Source organism: Gavia stellata, chromosome 11 (assembly GCF_030936135.1).
Source record: "Gavia stellata isolate bGavSte3 chromosome 11, bGavSte3.hap2, whole genome shotgun sequence".
Taxonomy (NCBI): Eukaryota; Metazoa; Chordata; class Aves; order Gaviiformes; family Gaviidae; genus Gavia; species Gavia stellata.
In genome coordinates, this window is record NC_082604.1 from 12,788,388 (window position 1) to 12,808,785 (window position 20,398).

The 20,398-nt window shown below is 36.7% G+C and overlaps 1 protein-coding gene across 1 annotated transcript in view; it reads left to right on the forward strand.

Moving 5' to 3' along the window:
* The window catches only part of RASA2 (RAS p21 protein activator 2), a 50,283-nt gene that overhangs the window by 13,286 nt on the left and 16,599 nt on the right, over positions 1 to 20,398 (forward strand). The window contains exons 4-9 of the mRNA XM_059822411.1: positions 356 to 450; positions 6,641 to 6,717; positions 15,434 to 15,517; positions 17,383 to 17,455; positions 18,738 to 18,814; positions 20,215 to 20,313. Of these exons, the coding sequence (XP_059678394.1) occupies positions 356 to 450; positions 6,641 to 6,717; positions 15,434 to 15,517; positions 17,383 to 17,455; positions 18,738 to 18,814; positions 20,215 to 20,313 (505 nt within the window). The remainder of the gene's footprint in view (positions 1 to 355; positions 451 to 6,640; positions 6,718 to 15,433; positions 15,518 to 17,382; positions 17,456 to 18,737; positions 18,815 to 20,214; positions 20,314 to 20,398) is intronic.

A 20,398-nucleotide genomic window follows, 5' to 3' on the forward strand; every position in this document is an offset into this window, starting at 1 on the left:
ATCTACCTTCAGTTTCCTATTTAAACATTCTTCAACACCGTTTCTGTTCTCTCAAATCTTTATTATTTTATTTCCAGCCACAAGTGGAACGTTCCTTACTTTACCTGATCTTGTTATTAGTGATATCCAAGATAACACATAGTAATCAGCTTAATTGGGCTTTATATAAACTATTTTTCTGATAACTTCTGCTTCGTGTTGTTTCCATAAACTTTTCATATAGCATCATAAGCTTAAAAAAAGAGTAAAAGGAAGACAAAACAAACAAAAATCAAACCTTAATTCTGTTTAAATATTTGTCCTGTTTAGATGAAAGTGATATTTATGCTTGTCTCTCCCTGGACTCCTCCCCCAGGAAAGGTGTCAATCAAAAAAGAAGATTTATGCAGCTACACGGGAAAAGAAAACTGGTTTATGCTTCAACCTGTTGATTCTAATTCAGAGGTTCAGGTAACTCTTTTTAGTCAGTTTTGGTGTTATTTGAAATGGTTAAAGTCTCCAAAACTGGAGATAACTTGTACTGTGCTCGTTTATCTTACTTTGGAATACTTTTCTGCATTCGGTCTCAAATAATTTGCACTTCAGATTTGTATTTCGGTCTGTGGTTCAGGTTCTTCTGACGACATTGTTCTAGTAATATGTAAACATGAGTTGGCTCTAGAAGGTGTAGCAATTCTCTATTTGGTTTGAGGAAGAAAACAGAACAGTATTCTTGAGAATCTCTTAGCCTTGTTGCTGTGATAACCAATTTATTAGATTTTAAGTGTTTTTTCAGATTTGCCTGAGGGCAAAAGCCTTGGACTTGGCAGTGTTTGTATTTTTCTAGTAACTTGGAAGTCCCTCTGGGTAGGGAGAATCCTGTCTCCTTTTACAAGAGGTGAATATGCACAGAATTCTCAAAAAAAAGACACGTTATTTTCCAGGATTAATCATCTATGAGCGATAAGTTTAGCATGCAGCCGTTGTGTATATAGGAGGGCACGTGATTGCTTTACATGAAGACAGATTTTAAAAACATCTGAATACCACTTTCTCTTACCTGTTGAAAATCAGTTCTTGTTCAGTTAGAATAGAATATAATAGAATAGTTCAGTTGGAAGGGACCTACAGGTCATCTAGTCCAACTGCAAGTTGTCTCATTCTTCTTCCAGTTCCTCCATCTAATCACTCTGAATATTCTAGTCCTTTCCAAATATAAACTGAAATGCAGTTTCTGCTTTGACTTAAATATTGTCGTGCTTGCTATGGTTTTTTCCTCAGTTATAAAAATGTATTGAATGAAAGATTACTTTTGGTCATAATACTATATAAGTATGAAAATTCAATTATAATATTCCATTAATAGAATTTAGCAATTTCTTATAGAGTGGAAATAAAATGAATTTTCCATGGCTTTGTAGCTCACAGTGGAATATAAGCTCTTATTGATACTTTTCTGTGGTTGAGGCTTGTGTAAAGCACTCTTCCTGCATGACACCTACTAAAGGATGACCTTTTCTGCTAAGGTTTGTGTTCCTCATGTTAATTCTTCCTTGAGTTAGGGCATTTGGGTAGGTTTCTCCTCTGTCCTGCTTCCTTTTTCCATGAAATTTGTAAGAGCAGAGCTGAGACCGGTTCCCATGTGCCAGATTTGGCTGAAATCTCATTGGTTTGGATGTGTTATACTGTACTGAACTGTGTTGCTAGGAGATTCCCAAGATTATTGGTGGGACATGGCTGAAAATAGCAGGCTTTCACATCGTATATGTGTAGAAAAAGGTGCACAGATGTTTATAAAGCTAGATGACAGTTTAGGGAAAAAAATTGTTTTCAGATGTGCTCTTCTCCTTATGGCACCATACATGTAGCTGACGTTTTTTTCTCTAGTTTCCTCCATGTGAGTATTCTCCAGAATTTGATGCGTGCAAGTCAATAGGATGGCTTAGAATTATTTTGTGTTCCTTGGGTATATGCAGGACACATTGCAGTTTGCTTGGTTGGGCTTTTGGTGTTTTTTTTCCTTAAAAAAAAAAATCTTAATTTGTTTGAAGAAATCTGTACTTTCTGTGTACCACTGATCTATTTCTCATACAGAGAAACTAACTTAAGGAGCAGCCTGTATATCAGGTGCGTTAGTGGTGGAGGTGCATATTGAATATTGTGGTATACAACTTGTAGATGTACCAAATCCATACCAAGTTGTAAGTGCTCTGGCACTGGCTGTCGTCGTCTTTACTAATAAGCACATCTTGGATTATTATTTTTTTTCTTTACAGCTCATCAATTCTTATAGTCTGTATGGGAAATTGTCAGCTCTACCTTGGTAGGACAAATGAAGGTATCACTGGAAGGCATTTGAGTTTGTTTAATAACTTTGATGGTTTCTAGAAAGACTTAAAAATATATTAAATGTAACATTTTGTCTTTTCTGGAATTACCAAGAATTAAACTGGCAGATTCCTACAAAATAAAACTGAGTTGGCGAGGTTCGGAAATAAAGAGACCAGTCATTTTCTAAAAGCACCTTACCTGTAATAAATTTAGGACTTCTCTAGGGTCACAATCCACTCCTAGACTGGTCTTTTTCTCTTCCGGTTCCACAGCTCTCTGCATACAGGTAATCTGAAGTGGATGTGATTAAAAGTTCAGAAGAGTAAAAGCACTATGTGCTTGACTTAATGTAAGTTTTTAGTGAAAGAAGGGTGATGGATATTTCCTTTCAAGTGTGTATGGGAGGACAGTGGCCCTTTCCCAGCCGTTGAAAGTGTGTAAAAATTACTTCGATTTTTAGAAAGCATCTGCTCTGTGTTTTGATCTTAGCTGTTTTTTTGTTTTGCTGCTGGTAACAATATTATGAATGGATATTCATCTTGTTTTCTTAAAACTTTTTGCTTTGTCCACTAGTTCTTAAAGTATACATGAATGTGGGAATACTAAGCAAATCAAGTAGCATTTAAAAAGTTGAGTGGAACAGACCATATTTAACTGCAGCTGGTGCAAACTTGTTAATGTATTTCTCTCTAAAAAAAAAATAATCTTCACGTCTTCTAAAATGCAGATAGCCTCAGCAGTAAATTGCTAATAAAATTGTTCTTAGGATTGCTTGCCCCCCCCCCCTTTTTTTCTTAAATCTTCATTTAGCTGGTTTGAAATGAGGTCATATTGTTAAACGTGCCCTTGATCTTTGTTATTTATAGCAAGAAACATTTTGCAGAGATTTGATCTATACTTGCAAAATACATTGATAAGGTCAAAATCTTTCACGTACTTCTAAGGTTTTTGAAGGTAACTTTAACGTTCACCGTTCTCTTTCTTAAAATTGATAGGATTTAGAATTATTGAAGTAATGTAGTCCTAATAGATTCCCCTGGTGTTCATGTAGAATGTGTAAATTTGGAAAAAATGGAGATGAAGCTTCAGGCCAGCTTGTAGATTCCTAGTGGCTCGGATCTCTAATCCTAGGAAAGAAGAAAGGTCTGGGTGAAGTAAACCTTTCAGCATTATCAGAGTTGAACGGATATTCCTAGTACTATGGAACTGTTGGCCATTACATAGGGCTAGGAGCTCAGTGTGGTAGACAGTAAGATGTAGTACATTTCAGAAACATGGTGTATGTTTCCTCTAATTTAGGATGGGAAAGCTGGAAAAAAGCCAATGGAAGCTGATAGAACCTGTATCTGCTATGTAGAGGCATTGTTGCAGTCAGCACACAGAATTAACAATTCAGGCGGTACTAAATGTGGGAATATTATGTGATTTGTGGAGTATTCTAGAGCCCCAGTTTTACTTTCCATATGCTGCAAGGACTTCAGTTTACCAAAGAGATTCTTCTGAGTGGATTACCTGGGTTATTTTAGGTTCTTTTTTTGGTATCAAGGCTCTGTAACTTTTGGCTTAAAATTTTTTTTCTTCTGCTTAGGTGTTGATATAGAGCGTATGGCATAAAGATGATCTGTCTTATTCTTAACAAATTCAATAGTTCAGTTGTGGTATTTGTTCCATTGAGGTGGGGGAAGTGGAAGGAAGAGGACAGAGAGTTCGAGAAATACTGTAATCAGTGTTTCTGACGTTGAGGGAGGAACTGGAAAATAACTGCTAGCATTTCTAACTCTGTTTAAACCCCACCACCACCCTCAATAACATTCCCAAGCATAGACTACCCTTCAGGTAAGAGTATGCATCTCCTCCTCTTGAATTTAAAGGAGAGAAGGTTTTATGCAGAAAACTAACACTGTCAAAAGTTACTTCTTGGTACACTTGGAACAGTAGTGTGATTCTGTGTGTGGAATGTGGGCACGATATATGAGCGCCTATTGGTGTAAATATTTAAAATACAGTTGTCAGCCCAGTTTCCACTTAAGAGCTTTAGAAAACTATAAAACTTGTATTTATTATAGATACTTGTAATATTTCATATTGTGGAAATTATCAAAATATTGGAACTGTGGGGAGAGAAAACCCTCTTAAAATGCAGTGTTAAAATGCAGTAGCAATTCTAAAAACAAAACCATTTAATTGTTTTTGTGGTTCTGAAGTTCAGGTCGGTGATTTGGACACTCTGGTTTTGGCCTCTTTGTTACTATATGAATCTTGGCCACATCATCAACAGCTCCATCTTCCTTTAATCAGTATCTGCAAATTGATTGTTAATCCATTTGTAGAGTTAAAATGATACCTACCTGCCTTTGAACAACCCTGAGATCTACAGATGAAAAGTGTGTTCACATAAAGTGTGTTGCTTATTTATTGTATAAGAATGGCTGATGTCTCTTTAGGTTTTGATCACAAACCAATCTGTTACAACCATGTTTAAAACCTGGTTGCAAATTTTGTCAAAAATTCTGATACAGATCAGCCACTTTAGGAAACCATCAGGCTGCTCTCAACAAACAAACCAAGAAAAATGTACCTGAAACTCTCCATACAAGTCAGGGACGTATTTCCTTAGAGCCGTGTTACTGTAGCCATCATGGTGCTGACTTTTGAACAAGCTACATCTATAAATAGTTCTCAGGAGCAGTAAACTTTCTAGTTTACTCCTGCTGCTCAGTGTAGAACACACGATTTGTGATATTTTTTTTTTTAAAGCAAAAAGATGATGTTTAGGCCACTCACAAGGTCTGCCTACTAAAACTAGTTAAGTCAGCTGTTACAATAAATACTACTAATGTTGTCTTCTTGTTTGTCGTTCAAAAACTTTGCCTTGTAAGGCTGTTGGCATGCTTCTCAGTATCCTGGGTTTATCCTGTAAATCTATTTTTGTAATTTGAGTTTCTCTGCTTGACAAATACATTCTTAATGTACCTGTGTTCCAATGCATGTATTAACAGTTTGCGAAACACTTGGCAAGCATCCCAAAATAGTTACGTTTAAAACTTCCTTGTATAAGAAACTCACTTCTCCTCCCATGTGACGTAGAGAGAGAGAGAAACACAGCCCTTGCCCCAGGGGATTTACAATAAAAATATTTCAGTTTTACGTCAAAACATAAGTGCTTTAGAAATGTGTGCAAGGTCTGCTAAGGGTTTTACTTCCATTTCAGTGTTGTACTGCAAAACTATAGTTCAAATTATAGCATGCTTCCTTTGCCACACTTTAAAATTACCTTCCAGGTCCCTTCCTTAAGAATCATAATCGTGGACAGACCAGTGTCATCTGATGTTCCATTTAGCGAATAGACAAATTCCAAGAATATTGAGGAGAATATGGTTTAGAGGAAAGACTCTGTCACTATCTGGTTATCTTAGATGTGAAAGCCAGCACTAATAGCCAGGCACTGAAAGGAATAGCAGTATTGTTCAGGCAGTAGATGTTTGAAGCAAGATTGTAGTACCAAATTTTGGTCATCCCAACAAAGTTGCCTATCATGGTTGGGAGTTTTTGGAGCCTTTTATTGAGAGGGTAGAGTAGGCTGGCCCTTGCTGAGTTCTGAAGTTCATCGATGCTGTGCCATCATTTATGAATTCTTTTTCTTTAAACATCCTACCATCTCAGAAAAAGAAAAGGAGGAAGCCAGGTTTAGCAATTATTGCTGCCTTTTCCTCTCTTTGTTTGTATTTACTGTTCCATGAGTACATCAGCAGACTTCATGAGATAGTTGAAAGCTGCACTGAGATGCATAATAAATTTCTAAATTATCTTCAGTCTAGTGGGATGGACAGGATTTCACAGCTGGATATTAAATGTTGCTGGGTATGGCTACTGCATACCATTCTACTTTTTCTAAATATACCTAGCTGCCTTCAGAGTCCAAGGTAATTTTAAAACTTTCTCCTGAAATGCTCATAAATTCACTGTTTGTTCAAGGGTTCATCCCGTGCTTAGGACAAAAAAAACTGAGAGGGACTTTTGCTCTTGGTACTTCCTCATGCTGGAAGAAATTGTGTGTGTGTGTGTGTGTGTTAAATCTGTGGAGGCTTGACCAATTCATGTACTGTCTGCGACTGAAGATAGTGCTTCTCTTCAGCATTGTCTCTTGAAGTTCAAATGCATCCATCATATCCACAGGATACATGCTTTAGAATAGATATTTGCTTGAAGTGGATATATTGGAATTACCTTAAATACCTTCTAACTGTAAACTATATTACTGTTCTAATTACTACTTTTAAAATAAAGGCTTTTAAAACTATTTGTGTTTCTCTCTTGTTTTTTTTTCCAGGGAAAAGTTCACCTTGGATTAAAGCTGAATGAACTGATAACAGATAATGGATCTGTGTGCCAGCAACTAGTAGTACAGTAAGAAAATACATTAATCTTTGAATATTTAGTTGTTTGTTAGAACATTATGTGATTTGTCTCAATACTGAATGTCTGCACATCCTGGTACTAATAACATTTTTCTTTTTATATCACTTTCCTTGGAGCTTACCTTGCTGAGGGAATGGGTATTTACTTAGAGAACTCTTGCATGAGTTTTTCACAACGGCTCATCTCTAGTGCTCCCAAAGCACTCACTTCTATTAGGACCCAGCACGGCGATCTGGTATCGTTAGTTCGGTGTCTTGTAATTGCAATTGAATTGGGTCTGGTGAGAAAGCTAGGAATGCTCCCTGCAGCCGACAGCCAGAACTTGCAGTACTGCTGTTACTGACAGAATTGAGTGCTAGTGGTGGTGTTGGGAACAGTGTGAAACTTTTCAGTAGTAATGTTCTGGTTTGGTATGTGAAAATCCACTTTTAGTTTTGCTTCAGAATTACTTTCTCGTGGTTAACCATGATAAGGAATGTTTATAGAAAAACAAAGTACGGGAGTTGCCATTTTGGAGCAGCATAACATTGCCAGATTTCAGTAAAATTTCTTAGCAACAACTTAAGGAGTTTTCACTGCTAAACTTAATGTCTTTACACTTTGGAGTCAAAATTACAGCGTGTCGAAGAGCCTCATAGAAACAGTAAATTTTTGGTATATGTTATTTCAAAAAAGAAAATTTCACCAATATTAAAGAAAAAGCACAGAATGGGACATATTGGAAGACACTAACCAGTCTGTACTGTTGTATCGTTACTCTTAGAGCTGTGTTTGATAATGATCCCATGTGATGGCTTTCGGAGTCTAAATATACAGTTTACAGACGGTAGTCATGGCAGACCAAAATTCCACACGTCCTGGTAGTTCTATGTCTTTTTATTCATTATTAAGCAATACATTTAAGGCTAGAAACTGATAAGAAGCTAATGCAAATACAACTGTACAAAAATGTTTTGACACTCTCATAAAAAGTTTGTCTGATAAGGACATACTAGAAGATATCGGTCTCTCTAGAAACTAACCCTATCCTTTATTTTGGAAGAAGTCTGACAGCCTTCTATGTTACTTGCCTTTGGGAGACTGTTTCCTTTCATTGAACAGACCAGTGGAAACCAATGACTTCCAGAGACTCAGTGAGATTGACAGTGTTCTCTTGTGATGCTTCTTTACGTTCTCAGCATGAGTAAGGTTCAGGAGAACAATCTGGTCTTACTGCAGTTTTTTATTTTTAGTGCTTCAGAAAGAAATAAAGTTTTTTCTGCACTTGTCTCCTAACAGGTTGTGGGATAGGCCTTGTGAAGAAAAGGGTACAGACAAGGGGGTTATAAAAACTAAAGGAAAATTAAGATTAAAAACTCACAAGGTAGTAAGATTCTTTAATTTTGCTTTCCAACATTGTTCATTAACTTACATATTTACTCAGGAGGGGTTGGTTGTTTTTTTAAATCTTCTCTGAGAATTTAGTATGAAAGAATGGGTTGTATTGTGAAACTGCAAGGGAAGGAAATGGTGTGCGGTCTTCCATTTGTCTCGGTGACGTCATGTTCAGATCAGCTCCAGGGAGCAGGGGGAGACCATTACACTGTCAATTTTGCTAATGTAATTTTCATTATGAAGTTTAAATTACATTATTTCTGTTCTAATCAACTATCTAAACCAAGATGAATAGTTTAGTTGGAGCAAGACCTAGCAAAATAATCTCTTTGCTTTTTTGTTACTTACTTGGTATAGAAAGGGGAGCTAACTCTGTGATAGAACTAAGCCAGTGAAACTGGTAATGCTTTAGTGGCTATTGTAGGCTGATAACTCAGGTAAGATATGAAAACTTGCTGTACATCAGTGTGTATTTGTAAGTTAAAGATAATTCTGAATGTGTTTCTACTTGTATAGTGGGTGGCAGTTTGGTTCATTGGGAGTCCTGCTGCTCTTATTTTTGTATCCCACTTGCAGCACAAGGCAGAATTGGAACAGCTTTTCCCCCATGGACTCTTCACCACCAAAAGCTGGCTGGAGCTTTATGACTCTGTTTTACTCCCAGCTTAACTTTCTGATAGATATCAATTTTCTTAAATTTTTATACATTCAGGCACTTTAGTCTAAGCTAAATTATTTTTTTTTATTTTTAGAACATGTTCGGATTTTTCATATGATGAAAAGTTGCTTTAGAAAGTTACTGTTGCAGATTGCAGTTTAGAGTAGGAAGTGGGTTACTGTGCTCTCTCTTTAGGATCCCTTTATGACAGAGATAAATGATGAAAAGGAAGCCAGGGTTCTCGTGGTTGCTATACTCACCCACTCACTGACATGTGGGAGAGGATTGTGCGTTAAACGCTGCAGTATTACATCAGTACTTTTGTCTTCATCTGAGATTATGAAATGCTCTAGAGTTCCTTAAACTAAAAATGTTTAGTAGTATTTTATCACACATGCTGACAGCCTTGACATAATTGGTTGTATAAGTAATAATATATTGTACATAAATATATTTTTGGATGCACATGTGAGAGTATGAGAAATAAGAAATCTCTCACTGGATATAGTATTATAGAAATGGATGTGAGGGCATTTTTGAGACCCTTTTGATCCTAAAGCATGAGGAACTTACAGAAATACCTGTGAGATTCTTTAATAGAAAATTTAAAATCTTAAAAGTCTGCTTATTTTGTAAATTTCCGAGGATAATTAGTCAGTGATGCACTTACTGCTATGTTTTGTTAGTCACCAGGCCCTGAGAAATCATTGTGTTAGTAACTCCTTTAAAAAAGCTGAAAGACAGGAAGTAGCAGAGCTGTGATTGAGTAAAAAAAGGCAGAGAGGCCATATATGTATATTTCTGTCCTTGCCTCTTCTCAATCTGTCAAAAACTGAAAAAGTATTGGCCAAAGAAAAAAAATTTGTCAAAAAATAATTCTTAAAATACGGCCTGTAATACTTGTCTTGCAGAGCTATGTTTTACTTCATGTCCAAATTAGTGGTCTTTCAATGTAGTGAGACAGGGAAGCTTTTAAACCTTCACTAGTTACATTTTTTGCAGGATAAGAGAATTCTAGATACTTGTGCTGGCTTCTGTGCATAGGTAAGTTTCTAATGGATTTTCACCATGTATTCTCTGAGAGTCCAGAAGTTCTACAAAGATGAAAAATAGTAGCTATAACTTTCACAACACAAGATTAAAGATCGTGTTAAGTGCACAGATAATAGCAAGTAATTCAAGGGCTGTGATTCTGAGCATTATCTGGAGTCCCCCGTCACCTTTTTGTTTGTGGATGAACCAAAGCGATAGGATTAGACCTGACTAGTAGATGGATTGGTATTATTTTGGTTCTGTAGACATGGTTGCAGAAGCCTTTTTTGCTCGTCTTCTAGATGGGTTTTATGATGAGGATTGATTTAAAACCTGAGGGTAATTCCGATAGAAAGCAGTTTTTAAAAGTTAAGGATTTGGACAACAGAGAGCTGCTGATGTTAGCCTCTTACACCTAATGTGGGAAGGAGGAAGGCTTCATTTCTCACGCTAGTATGTGTAGTAAAACCAACTTTTCCAAACAAGAAGTTGTTGGGAAAAGACCATGTGGTTTTAGAAAGGTAAGTGTTGCTGCATATGACAAAGTTGTATAATGGAACCAGGAATGCGGTTCCTCATGTTTCTTTCTTTTTGTCCTTTATCCCGCCACTGCTCCCTTGTGTTTCTGTTTTTAATTTAGATCCTTATTAGGGGTCTATTTCCCAACTTTATATAAGGGAAGTAAGCTTGGGGAAGGGTAAATATTAATATATCACAAACCATTTATCAGCAAAGCTGTGGATAACAGTAAAAAAAAACCCTTCTTAAAAACTGGAAGTTTCCTTCTTTTGCTCAAGTTGACAAAAAGTGGTCATGTACAAGATATAGCACAACTGACTGATCTGGTCTTACTTGATGCTGGGGCAGGGGCAAGAAAAAATGGTGGTCAGTTTTCTTAAGGTGGGACTTTCTGAAGCCAGCTAAGGCTTTCAGGTTGTATAAATCTTCTAAAAACATGATCTTGAAATACATTTTTCCCTGGAGAAAGTCAAATTAAGGCTTGTAATTGCTTATCTTATATCAATGAATCCCTTAAACTTTTTTTCGAAATACAAGCATAAAGTTAATCTTCCTTTGGTGAAGGTCTATCTTGGAGACCACTTACAGTGGGCTAAGCCCTGATTTTACACATAATCTTTGTATTAATTGGAAACTTGCTGTTAAATTTCATGCAGATACACCCACAGACTGTTTCTGAATTAAAATTTTGTTTTGTGTCAGATTCTAGTTGTTTCCTTTTCTAATGTGTGAATGAGGAGGGGAAAAAGATAATGCAATAGATTAACTGCTGACTCATGTGGGCTCTTTTTTTTCAAAACCACGATGGCATGTATAGGAGCACATTTCAAAAATACATGCTTGCAGCTCTCCTTCCTGGGAGTCTGTAAAAACAAGTTTGAGGCACCATTGTTGGCATATTTGCTGTTGCTGAAACGGATGATACTTGAACGGTTTCTTGCCGAATTAGGCTATTGGATGGTAGTACTTGCCTTTTCTGTGTTTAGCATGACTTCAACTCTGAAAGAAATGGTTTCATGTATTTACAATGCAAATACTTGAAACCCCAGAAATGGCTTATTACAGCTACGTTTTGTCTTTTCTTGCACTTACTTTTCTAAATATATTATCTTAAATTGACCTGTCAGTTTGTTACTGTCCTGTTTATACTTTATCTGCTCACATGAAGTTGTTCTAGGGAACATAATAATTTTTATCAAGTGTACAAATACTAATGGATGTGGTTATTTAGTTCTACACTTGGAGGACTTGAGTTGATTTGAATGGTGGAGGTAGAGTCCCTCAGTCATTGAGGGGGTTTATTGCAGGCTGTGTCTTTTTAAGGACTTATTTCCATCTCATGAGCTGAATATATGCCAGTTGTATCTGAAAGGCTCATATTTCCTGTACGAAACTCCTGTTGCAGAACAAACTACAGAGATGTGAAGGAAGAATTAATGTAAACTGAAACATCTCTTACCCTGTACTGTAACTGATCAGTAGTTTCAGAAAAGAACAGAAGTCCTTGTTAGCTATTGCTTAGGCTTTACATAAAGATGTAGTAGTTTAAAATACAAAATAAGACTTTGAAGTTCCTGTCTATTTCTTCAAACTATGCATATTTATACCTTTTGAATGAAAATTGCTTGTGCCAGCCTAGATAGATGAAACCATTTGTCAAAGCTGAAATGTTTACCATATGCTGGAAATATATTTATTAGGGTTGTCAGAATAGGAATGTATATTTAGTGGTGGTTTGGGTTTTTTTATTCGTCAAAGTGTGTGTGGGGTTGTGTTTTTTGGGGGGCTTTTGTTTGGTTGGTTTTTTTCCTGTTGTAGAAGGTTGCGCTTCTAGTACTTTGCCTGATTCTTTGGGGAAGGGCAGTATTCCTGTGAGATTTGCTAGCTGGTGAACTTGTTGAGGTTGCACTTTTCCGTTTCTGTTAAGTCTACTCTAATTGACCCACTTAAAGCATCTTCAAAATTTTTTAAACATGTTTACTGGAGGCTGTTTGTTTAGTAGCTTAAAACTATCTGCAATAACTCAGTCTCATGTATTCGGTCCCTAGGGAGTAACAATCTGGTTTGATATTACTGAGTTGATATAATGGCTTCCTACCCTTAATGGCTGCTTGCCTGGTACTGCCTTTGGAGCTTGTGCGATCTTCTGCATGACTAGGTTAATTCAGGTTGCCAGACTGACTGAAAACTGGCTCGAAACCTAAATAGCTTTCTGTAAGGTTAGTAAACAGAATCCCCAGAGATGACAGATGCACGGTAGGAGTGTAAGATAAGGAGGAGGCTCCACCATTTTAGTGCAGTTCCGTTGACTCAGCTGTGCTGTCTGAAGCAGACTCCAGGCAGTAACTGGAGAGTTAAGGGATGATTATGACTGGGTAGCTTAGAGTGAGAGATGGAAGGGGAGGAGGTGAGATAAATCTGGAACAAATTCTTGGGCCTGATGGGTCTGAAAAGGAAAGATTTGGGAGTACCAGGAGTTGAGGGTCAGGGGGACTGGGGTATTGTTTGTCTTTTGAGATGTTGGAACAGGGTAGGCTGTCTAAGCTAGGTAGACCTTACTTGCTGGCAACAGAACTGGGACTTGGGCAGCAGATGAAAAGGGAATGCTAGAACTGCCTACACAGGGAGACTGACTGGAGCATGGTATCAGCGTGAAGTGACAGATCTGTATGATGAATCTGGAGAGTCTAGTTCTGCTGCAAGGCTGTGTAGTTGTCAGTAAAATGTTTTTCAACTTGCAGGGAATCACAGACAAGCCCTTCTTTAGTTTGTGATTATTGCGGTCAAGCTGTGAGAAGACAGGGGAGGCTGGAATTAGCTGTTTCTGTAACCAAAAGTAGGACATAGTGATCAGTTTTTGTTGATATGATAATAAATGTTTTCCCACAGGATCATAATGTGAAGTATGCACATCATTCATACAGTGATCAGGGAAAGAGTGAGAAACTTTGTACATAGGGAAAGATGCTGCTTTCTGTAGGACTTACATCTGTTTGCTAGAGAAATCCAGGAGGTTGGTGAACATGACACAGGCTGTAGAAAGAGAAATTATGTTGTTCGTGTTGAAGTAGTTGAATTCTATCCAGATAAGTTTGATTTGATCCATTTGCTATGAATTTCCTGTGAGATCCAAGTTGAGGCTAACTTATAGGTACACTCAGCACTCACACCTGAAACCGAAAATCTCTGGGAGCTGCAGAGAGAGTATGTTCAGTGTTACAAAATGCCTGATAGTCTGAAAGAATCAAGTCCTAGCTGCCTCAAATCAGATACCCCAAATGACTGAAAAGTCTAGACAGTTTAATTTTGTCACTACTCTGTCATGTGTGTGTTGAAGGAGGAATCAGTTAATGCTTATGAAACAACTGGATGTTTCAAGAATCCATTTAAATGGTGGGTTTGAAATCACTGTAGAGTTCATTGTGATTCAGAAATTACTGAAATGCTGAAGGCCACGTGCTTGAAAACTGGAAGAAAAATAATAAATGACTGTGCAGTGGTTCAGCACTAAATGTTCCCTGAACTGGCTAAGACAAAGGGACTTTTGGGGGGGAAATACCATCTGGTTTATAGTTGTGCATATGCCAAAGAAGGTGGAGTTTTGAGGCAGCACAGGAGTGTTAGTGTCTGTTTGCCCACTTGTGAGTGTTTAAGTTTGCAACTCTTGTTACTCTTCTAATGCTTTTTCTACAGTACAGAAAGCATTTACTTAATGACAGTGTGTAGCTAGTGTTGCTGCTATGTAACTTTAACCTGATCTGCACAACCGCATTATAGTATTAGAACATTTACTTGATTATTTATATGAATTTAGAGCAGAGAAGTCTAGTTTCTCCTGAAGTTACATGGGTTGTGAATTTTATTCAAACTGGCTAATTATGGCAACCAAAACTTACTTGCATTAATTTAGTTAAAATCCTGCAATAGATTATTTAAAAATAGATGATTTTAAATAGAGAGAGCAGGAATATAGCATTCTGCTCTCATTTGTGTCTTAATTGTTTATGACATTTTGTAATCTGCTGAATGTTTCTGGACTTAATAAATACTACAGTGTGCATATCTACATTAGTGCATCATTTTGCTAGAAGGTCTGGTTTCTGCTGCAAATTTACAAACTGTTTTGCTTTGCTTTTGTTGTTCCAGCTGGTTTTAGTTAATACTCATATGTGGGCAGCACGTGAAGGTTAGTCAGCTTGCTGACCCAGCTCTGTTTCTAGTAGTGTTGCTGCAGTGGTGATTCAAAAAGATTGCAAGTCTTCAGAAAAGGTCCAGAAAATGTGCCTCTGTCCAGAAAATGTGTCTCTGTCCCCATGAGCATTACTTTCTAACCATCCCGTCCCTTTTGCATCAGGAGCCATGAACAGTGTGCCTGTGTACCTGTTACAACACCAGCTTACAACTTACTGTATGAATTATGGAAGAAAAGAGTATTTTTAAAAGGCCCGTTTAACCCTGATAATGCACTATTGTAAAAAGAGTTTGAAAATAAACTTTAAACACTATTTCAAAGGTAAACTGATTTTCTTTCTGTGGCTGAATAGTATGGATGGAACCTCAACATGCTAGGACTATATACTGATGGGTTTGGATGCTTAATTTTAAATGACATTTCAGGATGTGACTTTGCATTTCTCACCTTACTCAACTCAGAATGTAGTTCAGCCAAAACAAAATATTTAAATCCATTTTAATGCCTTCCAAATGTAGTTGCTGCCATGTGGATGGGGCCAAATAGCTTTTTGTGGGCCTTGAGAAACCAAATTTAAAAGTTAATGAAGTCTGCAGTTTCCCCTAACATAGCAGTTCATTTTACTTAGGATTTTGTCATGCATGTGTGATACTGGAATGTCTTTTATCGAAGCAATTCCAAGAATTTTGTTCTCACAGAGCCCCCTAAGTCTTGACTGTACGTTGAGTATTACTTTGTATTACCATCCAGAGATCTGTAATTACGATCTACTTCATGTACATACATTACATTGGATCAACGTATATATCAGTGTGTAATACAGCAGGACTTAAAAAAAATCTTTTAAGAAAAGAAAGGATTGTTTGGGTTTTATTTTTTTAAGCCAAAGACATTGCTTCACTGATCTATTGATTGCCTTTTCCTTGTAGCATAAAGGAGTGCCATGGGTTGCCTCTTATAAATGGACAGAATTGTGACCCTTACGCAACAGTCTCTCTTGTGGGGCCTTCCAGGTAACATTTTAGTATAAAATTAATGAATCTAAAATGCTGTGGTCTTAAACTGGGAAAGAAAGTAATAGGTTTTAAGCAAAATCCTTAAAACATAGAAAAATCTTAAAATGCTTTCTGCATATGTCACATCTTCAATTATTACTGTACTCTCCCCTTCCCTACCATACTCTCGAGACTGTGAAGGTGTTTGGTCTGTCTGAATGGCCTGCGCTAGTCAAGAACCACTTGTCACTCAGTTCTTTCTTTCTTCTCAGGTTTTATACGGGACTCTTGATATCTGCACTGTACTTCCTATTAATTTTTGTCAAATTCCTGTATGGGACGATACAGTCAATCTCTCACCCACCTTCCTATGTTCCCTGTTTTTCTTAATGCATGAGTTTCTTTGCACCAAAAGTTTAGCAATTGGGAGGAAGCAAGAGAACAGAGGTTCTGGTGAAACCTTTGTAATGCCAGCATCTTCAGGATGCTACTAAAAGTCCCCGCAGTTTAAATGCCTCCTTTTTTTTGGATCAGTAATCCTGAATAATCATTGGGATTTTTCATTTAAGAAAAATGCTATATCCCACACGTTTACTATCTGCAAGTCCCTGCCCAATGACTTCTAAAGTAAACTAGGTTTCAGTTGTTTCTTTTTTGCAACATCAAACCTAAGTCCACCTACTTTTGCCAGTACTGAAGAATTGCCGCTGTGAGCATAGTACCAGAAAGTCTTCTAGCAAACTTGCGTGTTTTAAAGACCTTGAAAGGCTTGTCCCCGAGTAAGCTCTGAGTGAATGGGGCATTTTTTCCTCCTTTGTAATACCTGATCGTGTTTTTTTTATGTTTGGGTTGGGGGTTTTTTGGTGGGTGTTTTCTTGGTTTGGTTTGGTTAGTTGGGGTTTTTTTGAGAGGACTAGGGAGATTCGACCATTATACCTAGGAAGCATGGTGCTGATTGCCAAAGAAGGTAAATTGACATATATTTTCTGTTTGAGTCCTGTGATACAGATGGAACTGGGTGAATGTTGGTCCCACACAGTATTTACCCTGTTGGTATGGGAATTTACGTGCAAATCTGGCAGAAGGTTCTGGTTAAGATTTTTCCAGCCTCATGCATGTGTGACTCATGTACCATGACTGGAATATTTATATGGCCAGCACCTGAAAACGGTTAGTTGGTGTCTAGGACAACTTTTCTTCTCCCTTGTCTGTTTTTCCCCCACATATTATGTTTGTTTCTTTTAGAAAGCATTTTTATACTATCATAGCCCTTTACTTACTAAATAAGACTGTATTCTTTTTGAAAGTGTAAAATAAATAAAATATAAACCACAAGGGAATGGGGAGCAATTGTTTTGGTTGACCCTATGCTATTTAGCATCTAGCATTAGCAGCAATTCCTTCCAAAGGAAACATTCAGTGGCTTGGTGTAAGCCTCTGTCTGTAAAGAAATAGTGGGTATTTCCCCAACAAAAGAGGGTGGGAAAAACAGAAATTGGCAGTTGAACAAGGTGAGGAAAACTGTGCTTGTAACCTGCAAGCAGCAGTAAAGAAATTGTCTTCAGACTTAAATTTGAAACGCTTTAGAAATTGTTCATATATTTTACTCGATACGTGTAAGTTATACTCGTTTGTGAAATGAAATAGCAACTTTGGGTTGGACACGATTAACTACATACAGCACTTGAAATTTTAACTTTTCAAACTATATTGTGAAGATGAACTCATTTTAAGATTTTCTTCACTGATCAAAGTGATCTAAAGTGATCTAAAATGACAAAAAAAATTTTAACTTAAATGCATGGGTCCTTCTTGACAGTAGAATGTCTTTAAAATTGTGTGTTTAAGTTGCCTATGGTAAAAATTTTACCACATTGGAACAGGAATGACCAAAAGAAGACCAAAGTAAAGAAGAAAACAAGCAATCCGCAGTTTAACGAAACATTTTATTTTGAGGTAACTTTTTGTGTGGTATTCTGCCTGTTTATCTCTTTTATGCAACCCTTCAAATATTTTTAAGCAAGCTGCATAGCAGTACCTAATGCATAAAGCTCTCTTCAAGCAAATTGAAGAGCTTTTACTAGTGTCTCAATTGTAAGTGAATGACATACTGTCTGGCAGCCCCCAGAAATTTAGCATTCCCCTTCAATTGTTATGTGAAAAAGTACTTCCTCACAAGCACATACGTGAAGGTAATTCATTATCTTGATTCACTTTATATAGCATCTGTTGCCATCAGAAGTTCTGAGATAACTTTAACCTATCCTGTGGAATTCGATTTAAATATTTTCAAGCACATTGAGCAAAAAAACCCCCAACTTATTTCTTTAATAAAACAATGTAGTGATTATACCCAATAAAGGCTAATTTTATTATTTTATTTTAAAAACCTGTTAACTTTTTTGTTATTTAGGATTTGATTTCAATTCTACATGAGTTACCTTACAATAACCAAATGAGTTTGAATTTTCATCTGAATTGTCTCTTTAATAAAAACTACATTTGCATGTAAGCATACTATACTGTTCACTTGAGACTTGGAAGTAATACAAGTCTTACATGTACCTCAAATGTATTGTAATTTATTGTGTTTATATAGATCCTGGTCCTGCTGTGGGACTTCAGTGAGAAATTGTTCCATACTTATGCGTAGAGTATCAACGTATGGCATGTGTTTCAGCTGACCTGCTCAAGATACTGATGTAATTTCTTAGGAAGTAAGATACTAGGATAAAAATGTGATCCAAACCACTCCGATAACTTTACGACTTATGATTTATTGGAGTTAAACTGAGAATGCAATCAGTCAAGAAATGAGGGGAAATTAAAATAAGATGCTACAGTTGTGGTATAATTAGGGCAAGAAGAGTGGACTTCTTATTTCTTGTTTCCTTAAACAACTCAGAACTAACTTAAATGCTTTCTCAGGGCTCATGCTGAAACCCAAGAAATTCTTGCCAGTTTTATGTCATGCTTGCTTCTTGGTTTTTTTTTAATAGATCTATACTATAATTCCCTTTAGATATCAGCGAGCCCTCATCAGGCTCCACCATGAACCCTTCTTGACCCATTTTTCACCTGCTTTCTGTTAAAAGGCAGTTTGTTTGGTGAACTGAACTCTTTCCTTTTTGGAAAGAACAGTAACTGTTTACCAATGTTAAAGAGGCAGGGTTTTCTTTGTTTTGACATCCGTAATACAACAGTAAAACGTGTATTAATAGGAGGAATTTACTTGCAGGTAACCAGGTCCAGCAGTTACACCAAAAAGTCCCAGTTTCAGGTGGAAGAAGAAGACATTGAGAAACTAGAAGTCAGGTAAGTTATGTAGATTAGAAAGTGATGTATTTCATCATTAATAAATCATCATATTTTATCATCAAGACAATAAAGGCAGGCTTTATTTTTGTGTACCTCCAGAGAATTACTGATCAGACTTGTAGAAAAGATCCTTCTAACATACAAAATTACTCAAATTTTTTTAGTGTGTTTCTTACTGAAGATGAGTTTTTTTGTTTTTAAGTAAACAGTGGTAGAGTGTATCTAGCTGCCTAAACTTGTTTCCTGTGCCTGTGAGTAAAGAGGTGTGTGGACCTCCTATCAATGTATATTAGTCTGGGCAGAATATTGATAATAGAACTTGTACTGAAGGATAACCGCATACCTGATGTTAGTCTATGGTTTCAAATGTAGCTGGCTGTTTTAATAAAAACAGAGGGAAAAGTCCCTTTTATGAGATTGTTAATGGTTTCGCATTGCTTATTAGAGGAGCATTTGTGTTGCATCTTTTCCTTGCAAATGCAAAGAATACGTCAAAGTATATTCCTCTTTTCTCCTTCTTTACCTTTAGAGCAGATCTGTCTGTATTTGTGCTATGTAATTAGAACGGTTGAGAGAAGCCTTGTACTCAGTTTCTTTATTGTGCTCATGCACATACATGCACCAAATCTGCTGAATGACAAAAAGTCTTCAAGGCTAGCATATGTTTCCTAACAGGCATCAGAAGAAGAATTTAGTGGTTAGTTTTAATAGCCATTATAAAACTAACTTGGTATGTGCATTTTTAACTATTAGCTTCATGAATATCTTAATTAGAATTGTATATTTCATTATAGATGCAAATATATTTAGAAAAATAGTCATGCCCCAACAAATCTAGTATTAATTTTTTTTGTTCTTCTTAACAACTGCTGTCTGTCAGAAATGTCAGAGAGGTAAGAAGTAATAGAAAAAACGCAAGGTGCATGTCTGGAGTCTGATTCCTTTTGAGGTTGTAAGCATACGAGCCGCTGTTTGGAAAACAAACGCATGTGTTGGTGTGGCGTTGCAGTGTGCCGAATTTTAGCAATTAGATAGGGATATGTAAATATATTGGTTAAAAAGTTCACTTGAATTACCTGAGAAGAAATGTGCACAGTTTTGGGGGTGGAGACTGCTCAGAATACATATATGTTGCCAATATCACTTTTATTTACTGATGCAAGGTCTGCGAGTCTAACTCTCACTGTTTGTTTCTTTATCTGTTCTTTATGGGTTAATAAGCCACTCATTTGATTCTTCTTGATTTAATTAGAATGGAGTGAGATTTCTAACATTTCCTGCCTGCATGCATGTGGATTAGTGCTGTAAGGCAGTTACTGTTAACTTGAAGATTTTTATTTCTCTCTGGGGGAAAAAAAAAATTAAGCAATGGGGGTTTTTTTTGGTTTTTTTTCCAGGGTTGACCTATGGAATAATGGAAATTTGGTACAAGACGTCTTTCTAGGAGAAATTAAAGTTCCTGTGAAGGTGTTAAGAAATGATTCCTTTCAAGCATGGTGAGAAATGGTGGCTCAGAAGTAATTTGCTTCTATCTTGCAGATCTTTCCTTGCAAAGGATATGTTTTATTCTAATTATCCATT